Source organism: Gadus chalcogrammus, chromosome 2 (genome assembly GCF_026213295.1).
Source record: "Gadus chalcogrammus isolate NIFS_2021 chromosome 2, NIFS_Gcha_1.0, whole genome shotgun sequence".
In the NCBI taxonomy this organism is placed as follows: domain Eukaryota; kingdom Metazoa; phylum Chordata; class Actinopteri; order Gadiformes; family Gadidae; genus Gadus; species Gadus chalcogrammus.
The window spans coordinates 9,382,827-9,392,235 of record NC_079413.1 but is presented as its reverse complement, the minus strand read 5'-3'; the positions used below and the strand labels follow the sequence as shown (position 1 = coordinate 9,392,235).

General features: G+C 45.7%; 1 protein-coding gene across 1 annotated transcript in view; it reads right to left on the bottom strand.

Moving 5' to 3' along the window:
- Positions 1-2,111: 2,111 nt before the first annotated feature.
- The window catches only part of LOC130373228 (myocardin-related transcription factor A-like), a 38,471-nt gene continuing 31,173 nt past the window's right edge, over positions 2,112-9,409 (bottom strand). Inside the window, exons 14-20 of the mRNA XM_056579591.1 lie at positions 8,152-9,393; positions 7,634-7,831; positions 7,437-7,550; positions 7,206-7,322; positions 6,602-6,703; positions 6,474-6,516; positions 2,112-6,346 (exon numbers count right to left, since the gene is read on the bottom strand). Coding sequence (XP_056435566.1) covers positions 5,643-6,346; positions 6,474-6,516; positions 6,602-6,703; positions 7,206-7,322; positions 7,437-7,550; positions 7,634-7,831; positions 8,152-9,393 — 2,520 coding nt within the window. The 3' untranslated portion in view covers positions 2,112-5,642. The remainder of the gene's footprint in view (positions 6,347-6,473; positions 6,517-6,601; positions 6,704-7,205; positions 7,323-7,436; positions 7,551-7,633; positions 7,832-8,151; positions 9,394-9,409) is intronic.

Below are 9,409 nucleotides of genomic sequence, written 5' to 3'. Positions count from 1 at the left end.
TTTGGCTCAATTTAATTTTCCCAAGGATTCACATTAATGTGTGCAGAACTCATTGAATGAATCCCAATCATTGATGAATGAAAGGTATAAACTACCATTGAATAAGTCTGATGAATAAATTCTCATTGTTAATTTTAGTTTTCAGTTATCGTACTGGGCAGTGAAGGGACGGCTCCCTCCCAAAAGGTTGCCAATGCCAGGTCAGAGGAGATTGCGGAGTACACAGTTGAGGAGAAAGTGGAGAAGACAGTGGAGGAGGCAGTGGAGTGTAACCCTTGTGCAAACAGGTGTTGCAACTGTCTTTACTGGTAGGAAAAGGGTCGGTACACGGGTTATCAGTTTGATGATCAGGCGCATCAAATCTGGAAGGGAGAAGGGAAAAGGCCTTTTCGGGAAGAACGAGCAGAAATAAAAAAACAGGAACGGTAAATATCGCTAGTTGGAATGCTGGAACGTTTGACAGAGAGGAACAAAGACGAACTGGCAAAAGAAGGGAAACACACAGACTAAATACACTAGGGAAGACGTAATGAGAGACAGGTGAAAACAATCAACGCAAAATGGAACGATCACAGGCGGGAAACACAGGGGCAGGGAAGGATCAGGGCGAGACGTGACGAACAGTAGAGGAGGTAGCAGAAAAGACAGTGAAGGAGTCAGTGAAGGAAACAGTGGAGAGGCAGTGCAGGAGGAGAAAGCAGGAAGCTTTTAGTAGAGCAGCCTCCTATGGGTTTACTTTTAAAAGTGAGTGTTCAACCAGGTGTCCATTCATCACTCACTCACGCACGCACACAGGTACACACACACACACACGCGCGCACACACACACACACACACACACACACACACACACACACACACACACACACACACACACACACACACACACACACACACACACACACACACACACACACACACACACACACACACACACACACACACACAAACACACACACACACTGTAGCTGAAAAAGGGCTGATTTGATTTATTCCTTAACCCCCTCCAATTTGTCTTGTATTATCAGATTCCATTATCACATTACATTTTTTACTAATCAATTATGAACAATATGTAAAATTGCTGGACACTGTTCAGGTTTCAACAATAATTGTTTGGGGTGAAGGTTTTCTTTTTGGGTCAATTGATTTTGAAACATGATTTGGTGAAGCTTCTCAAATGTCATGTCTTTCGAACCTATTCATTCTCATATGAACAGGGCAGGCAAAGGGATCCCGTTCCTACCTGCTTCCACTAAACACACTAGGGGAAGCTCAGGCAACCTCGGGTAGTCCACTAGCCAGGGCCAGAGCCTTTAAGAGAGGCTCGAGATCTCGAGCCTACCCTGCGTAGTATGTGATATCCACTCATTGACCTATAAGAATTATACTGTCAATCATTGCACCTCTCGAAAATGTTTATTTCAGCATTTGAAATTGTTGAAAAAATAACTTCTGTTACTTTTTAGACATCATATTTGATATATTGCAGGGTAGGCTGTGCTTGATAGACATCACTGATTGTATCATAATGTGTTGTTTGCAGGTCGTTGTTAAACCCAATGGAATGAGGCCTGCAAGCCTGTGTCTCTAGTCTAGAGCCATACCCCATTGTGTTATCTGAGTGTATGTGTCTGTGTGCATGCGTATGTGTGTGTGCATTTATGTATGCCTCAGTTGATGTAGGTTTGTCTTTGGGTTGTTATTGGATACCTTTTCTGATCAGGCTGGGTAACATCACCACAAACTGTGTCTGGTTTGTGTGTTTCCGACCTTTTCCGACACCACCATCGTCCCCCACCATGTAAGAATAAGAGATTTTAGGCCATATATATGAACTCTGTAGTGGGATAGTTTAAATAAAGTAAGAATGTAAATGGAAGAAAACATAACCTCTTTTAAGATTCTTTACCTACTGAAAAACGATTTGCTGAAAAAACCAAACTAGTTTCCTTGAATAACCAAGATTGACAATGCGTGTCAACACCTTAGCCTGAAGGATCACTTTAATAAAATGTTTAATTAAACTGGGGAAAAAAAGGACACAGCAAACTTTCGCATTAAAATAGGGTGGAGGAGTGTTCTAAAAGGAAAAAAAAAAGCTATTTCAAAGTGCAAGCTTCACGCTGTGGTTTTATTTCCCACTAGGACACCGTAAATAGTATTACCTCTCTTACGCTCTCTCTCTAAGTGTGCAGGCCCTGCGGTGTTGATTTGCCGTGCTACGTTTCTGGTTGGCCGTGTATACTGTGCTATAGAAATAACTAAGGCCGGCCAGGAAGCGCTCGTGACAATCTGCATTTCAGCGATTTTATCCAACGTGCCGCGCTCTTCATTACCCCTTTGTCTCTTTGCTTCAGTTTTTTTTTAGGATTTTATGCACACACAAACACCCACATGCACACACACAAGAAACACCCACATACAAACACAGTGAAACAGTGGGGGAGCCATGTAGGAGAGAGATAGAGAGGTGGTGGCGATACCAAACGATATACAATGAAAAGCCAGGAAAGACAAAAAAGCAATACGGCAAGTCTTTGTAGATAAAAGGGAGTGCACAACATGTCAGCACAGCCGACATAAGCATATTCCCAACTTCCTCTCTCCTAACTAAGGACAACCTTTAACTAGGAACAACAAAAGATCAAAGAATATTTTTGTGTTATTTATTTTAATCATTTCACTTTCGTTCCACTTTATTATTCAATAAATGCAAATATTGCTGCAAACAAATGCCTTACAAATTTGAGAAATGTCTTGTGTTTGAATCAATACAAACTTGTTTGAAGGAAATTGTACACTTACAGAAGGCTATGTATGTACATGAAGTGGCATAGCAAATAATTAGCAAGAACATCAACAAAATAGATTAAGGCAGAAAGCATCTTAAATTGAGTATTCCCAAAGTCAAACAAGGTTGAGTCAATGCCAACCTTTGAAGCGTTTGCTGGCCCATCACAGTGAATATGTGCTTGATATCTGCTGAATGGTTAAAACTAAAACTCACTTAAAGTAAAAGAAACGTCCGAGAAGAAAAAATCCTGAAGTTCAATCAACTTTAATTTGCTTACAGAGAGGCGTAGCACAATTACTATTTTTGAGTGTTCACATCCTGATAAGAGTGAGAGTGTGTTAGAATATGGCCCCTCGACTGCGAGCAACAGTGACCTTATCGAGCTGCTACTTGTTTAACTAAATTATCTTAGAATTTCTTTAACTTGTTGGCTTGCATTGAGTGCAATGTTGAGACAAAAAGGATAGAGAAAGAAAAAAAAAAAGAAAAAATCTTGCCAACTAGAAACGAGCATAGTTCCCTGGATAAGCTAGGTTGGTGCAACATTAGCTGCATGAATTGGCCTTGGCCAATAAGCCTTTGATGTAGAGGAGGAACTAGAACCTAGATTTATACTTGAAAATGTTTGTGATTATTTTCAGTTCCATGAAACCCTGGTTTGTTACAGAAAACGACCAACAACCTCAAATCCACCCATGTATGCATTTACAGATGATCCAAAACGGCATGTTTAACTTGGTGAGAGACACAACTTTGTATAGCACAGAAAATAGCAACAAACGATAATTTGTTTGTCACAGATTAGTCCTAAATACAATACATTATAGCATATCAATATTTCTACAGTGCATTTTCATCCGTCTATAAAGGAATCTACTCTCTATATAACACAATTCACAACCACAAGGATTTGTTTAAGTTTCGCAAACTCAGTGAGATTGCATCATGTAAGGCCATTGTGAGAGGATAGTCCATGGAGAACACATTGGCAAAAGTACTGATGCAGTACAAGAACAGACATTGTCTAGAATATTACAATACATACGAATTAAGTGTTTTACAAAAATACAGCATGGGTAAAACGCCATATACCCTCCTTTGCTATCTCTATTTTTGTATGGGGTGTGTGTGGGCATGTCGTGTGTGTGTAACTTAATGACACATGCGTGAACATCCACACACACACACACACACACACACACACACACACACACACACACACACACACACACACACACACACACACACACACACACACACACACACACACACACACACACACACACACACACACACACAGTGAAACCACAAATCTGGTGGTAAAAATTAAGTAGCACCCAATCAACATAAAATATTTATTTGTATTTTACAGCATGCACCATTCTGTGTAAGATTTAAGTTGATGAACGAAAACCCTATTGTGCTAATTTTTCTTTCTTTTTTTACATTCAGGAGAATTAAATTGCATAATCAGTAATAATTAAGTAAGACCATGAGCTTTAAATGATGGCATGCTAAAAATATATTCTGGCTGCAAAAGCCTGATGCTCATAAAACTAAATCCTTCTGCTTCACAAACAATTAACTTTGCGGTCATTTTAATCATCGGGATAATTTACCAAAATGCAAACGAATAAGCACGAAAAAAACAAATGATACATATGATCAAAAGTTTTGCAGGTTAATAACTTAGTAAATGAATGTATCAAATTATAAAATGTCTCTCGCTAAATTTGATTCCTTTCCATAATACGTTTAATTATGTATTGTTTGTGATACATTCACTGTTAATAAAGATAAAATACAACACAAGTTAACACAGAGTTTTCCACTCTTATGGCTTATGGCTACATTGTAAAACTGCACTGGTGTGACTGTGGCAGCTATTTTCCACAACCCAGTATTGATACCCCATGAACCCATTGAGGACTTCTCCTTTGTAAACTTTGTGTGTTAAAGCTGTTTGACGTCATTTGATTGACAGTGGGAGGAAAGTGCAAATAGGCAGAAATATATCAAGCCTCCACAACCAGTCCGTTAGGGAGCAATTGTGGATAACAAACCAACTGATAAGAGTCCTAAATGTAGATTATCAATCGATAGCTGAGTTAAACAAGAAAATTTGACTTATAATCACACAGACCACACATCCTGTCTGCATTTAAAACTTGCCAAGGATAAGTCCTTGTCTTAGGCAATCATCAAGGGTGCTGACGCTGCTGCATTTCTAACAAGATGAGCTGTTTCATCCTGAAAGGAAATTAGAAAAGGTTAATGGCGCTGTATTGAAATGTCTGAATGTGACCTGAAGTTTTGGGGCCCTTTCAACCTCCAACATGAATCATCTCTGTAAAGTCACTACTAATTAATCTGATTAAGGACCGTAGAACCTGCCTGAAAAGTATTGTCAGACATTGCATAATCGAGTGCATGATATTGCTTTACTGAAAGGTACAGACCAACTATTGTGATTCAACGTTTTATATTCTCTCGCATGTGTTCCTGTACAGAAGACCTGAAAAAGGACTGTCCATATATGGGCGGTACTCCATAAGTGATGGCAGTGGATCCATTCTCACTTCTGCTAGAAACAAACTAGTGAGATACGTTTACATAGAATGGTCGCATAGTTTCGCACTCCTCAATTTTGGGAATTAAGATTTACAGTTATAATAGGACAAGAAACAGGTCCAACTTGACCTTTATACAGTAGGAAAATATGTAATTTGACTTACTTTCTGTATGAGACACAAATCATTAACATTGATTGGCCGAGATGATTGACAACACAGCGAATCACAGGCCTTCTCCGAGGACCCCATTGACTGTTGCAAGTGCTGCTCCCTTACAAGCATGAATCCCATCCCATCTGCAGGTCTGAGATGTTGAGGAAATCTGCGGAGAAGACGCTTACGGGCGTGGGCGGGGCCAACGGAGCCAAGTCGGTCGGGAGCGTGTCCTCGCTAAGCCCCTCCCCCGTGCCCATTGTGAGATCCAGCCACTCCATCATGTCCACCATCTGACCCCCGGGGGCCTCGAAGCGATTCGGGCCAGGGTGGGGGTCGGCCAGGCAGCCGTGCAGGTCAAAGGTGTCCATGGGGGAGGGCGGGTGCTCCAGGAGGCTGGAGGAGCTCAGCAGTTGGCTGTGGAGGTCGTCAATCAAGGTCAACGGGCTGCCAGGCTCCGCCCCCAGCAGGGGGGTCCCCGTGGCGCTCTCCAGGAAGTCCTCCAAGCGCCCGCTGCTGTGGAAGGCTCCCCGCACCTCCGCCTCCTCCTCCTCCTCTTCGTCCGCCAGTGTTTCCTCTTTGATGGTGATGGAGGAGGGGATGGGGGTTGTGTTGGAGGCCGGTCCAGGCACCTCTTGGGGACATAAGGTCGGATGTTGCCGAGTGTTAAGATAAGATAACACTTTGTTTATCGCGTGTGGGAAATGAAGGTGGTCGAAGGGTGGTGCTGAGGCAGGAGAGGACAGCTCCCGCTGTAGGGGGGAGAGAGGAGGAGGAATAGGGGGAAGGGGGGGGCTGGTGTGCAGGCCATCCAGGGAGGGGTCTGGAGAGGGTTTGAAGGAGGATGATATTTCTGAAAAAATAAATTAATAACAATAAATAGCAAACGATATCCAGAATTAGACTTCACTTCTTTTCGTTTCGAGCTACAAAATTGTATTCGCTCTCACCTCCGGTTTGAAACAGGATGTCGAAGAGGTCGTCTGGGTTTTCCTACAACGCAGGAATCAACGTGTGAGTGCGGGATACATGATAAAAGGTACAGGCTGGTAGGATCAGCAGAGAGATGAACACCTACTCTGTAACCAGGAGAGGAGCCTGGCGTCCTCAGAGAGGCCGGAGACAGAGGGCTGAACAGGAGGCTGTGGTCCAGGACTGAGAACACCTCCTCCTCCTCCTCCTGGAGGGGATCAGATCAGTGAGGACCAGACGAGACGAGAGCATACGAGAAGAGAGGAGTTTAGAGAAGATTATAGGAGAGGAGAGAAGATTAGAGGAAAGGCGAGGAGAGGCGAGGGGAGGAGAGGAGAGGGGAGGAGAGAAGAGAATATGCGAGAAGGGGGGAGGAGAGGAGATTATAGGAGAGGGGGGTAGGGGAGGAGAGGAGAAGAGAGAAGAGAGAAGAGAGGAGAGGAGAGGAGAGGAAAGGAAAGGAGAGGGTAGGGGAGGGGAGGAGAGGAAAGGAGAGGGTAGGGGAGGGGAGGAGAGGAGAGGAGAGGGTAGGGGAGGAGAAAAGGAAAGGAAAGGAAAGGAGAGGAGAGACGATGACAGAAAACAGAGAGGAGATTAATCAAATAAGTAGAACAGCTGCTTTGAATATCAAACCATTCTGGTAGGTAAGGCCTTTAAACAGTGTTTCCTCATTGTGGTAATCATTGTTTTTGGAACTGTGGAACGCATACCGTTTTTACCGAGGGTAACAACGCGTCTTTCCCCAAAGTCTCATTGTCAAAGAATGATGACAGGGAATGAATGCCCTCCTGCTGGGATTGGTCGATTGCAACTTCAGGTCCCGCGTCCTATTTAAAACAAACCAATCATAACAGATAATGAGTTACAATACAAGGCAAAGTTACCTTGGAAGGAGCATATACAAGAAAGAGTTGTTTTCAGACAAAAGAAAAGTAATCAACCTTTCTGTTTGGTACTTTTAAGGACCCTGGGTATGTCCTGTCTTCTGATTGGTTGTGAGGACAATCTGGCTGAGGAGCTAACTGGCCAGGGAGCCAAGGTGTAGCTTGGAGTCCCTAAAAAAAGGATAAAAATTGCTGTAAGACAATCACCTCCCCAATTATATAACAGTAAGTACACAAACAGTAAGTATGTGTACCTTTGGAGTGTTTTGTGTGGTTGCAATGTTTTCTGATGGGCTGGTCTTTTGTAACTCGGACACATGATTGGTCAGTGCAACCAGGAAGTGGTTTCCGTTGCCGTCGGTAAGCAGGGCCGGGGAAACGACCGTATTCAGGTAGTCCAGGTTGAAGGAGGTGGCGGAGCCATTCTGCTGGTTGAGGAGAAGTTGAGAACCCTTGAGAGGAAACACAATTTTCAGTTACGGCATCCATGTTTCTCCAATATACACGATTTAAGCGTTGACGGTTGTCGTTCTCTTATCTTTGTTTTCGATCAATTAAATTATTGGGAAAGTAGGTTAAGTATCTTGTTCAAGGATGACTACAGGAATACTTTGGGGTACAGATCCAGAACCATTCTTCCAGTTAGGGAATTCAACACCCTAACCACTAGAATAGCCTGCTCCAAGTGTTAGAACAATACTCTCAAATCTACCACAGTCACAAAACCTGGGTAATGGATCTGTTTCTGTGGTGTGGGGGAGCCTCAGCGGACCTGATTCTCCTGCTGTGCTGTCTGTTGCATCAGTGTTTGCTGCTGCTTGGCATGCAGCAACTGTTGAACCTTGGCTTGGATGGGGCTCTGGTGGCAGCGCGGCACCGCTGTCTGCTGCATCGGCTGCTGCTGCTGCTGCTGCTGCTGGGTGCAGCTCTGCAGCATCACTGACTGCTGCGGCCTCAGCGGCACCTGTTGCTTGGGCTGGGTTTGGCTCTGCCTGGGCTGTGGCTGCTGCTGCTGTGGCTGTGATTGAGAAAGTAGCTGTTGCTGTTGTTGTTGTTGTTGTTGTTGTTGTTGTTGTTGTTGTTGTTGTTGTTGCTGTTGTTTGAGCTGCTGCTTGTGGGACTTCTTCTTCCTCTGCTGGGAGCGTTGCTGGAGGTTTTGCTGGTTCTGTTGGCCGGGGCTCTGAAGCAGGTGCTGCTGGGTCTGTTGGTTCTTTGGCTGTAGGAGGAGCTTCTGAATAGCCCTCTGCTGGGCCAGCTGGAGCGCCGCCTGCTGCAGACGTATCGGCTGCTCGGGCCCGTTGGCGTGGTTTCCCGACCCGTCCGGGGGGCCCCCAGGTCCCGGGGGACCCCCAGGACCCAGGGTGGGGAAGGCAGCGAGGGACAGCCCCCCCGCGGGACACGGCGGCAGCTGCGTCTCCATGACGTCCGTCACCGCCGCGCTTTCCTGCTTGACCGCCACGTGGTGCGGCGTCGCGTAGGGAGGCCCCGACCTCAGGGGCTGGTGGTCTGGCGGGGAAGCGAGGCAGACTGGGGAGGTCTCGCCGGGCTCCTTCTTGATATGGAGGAGGACCTTGGCTTCTGGAACCTTTGCCCTACCGCCACCCCCACCACCACCTAGTCGGCCTCCTCGGTTGCCCTGCTCCAGCTGCATCCGGAGCAGCTCCACCAGCCTCTGCTTCTGGTTCAGCATCCGGGTCAGCATTTCAATCTGCCGGTCCTTGTCCCGCAGCATCCTGTCCCGGTCCCCGCAGGGCGACGCGGCCGCCCCGCTCCCCGTCGCACTCTGAGCGCCCGCACCACTGCTGGCAGGAGTAGGAGTGCTGATCGACGCAGGGACGGTGGCGCCCGCCATGGTACTGCTGGGAGGAGAGAACGCTGCACTGGAGTCGGTGGGGGAGTACACAAAGAGTTTCTGGGTGGAGTAGGCTGTAGGGAGACAGGAAGTGGGTTCTTCTTTGATGGTGGCGACGGGAGCATGGGTGTGGAGGCACCGCTGCACTGGAGGGGACCTCGCCTAAAGGGGGGGGGTG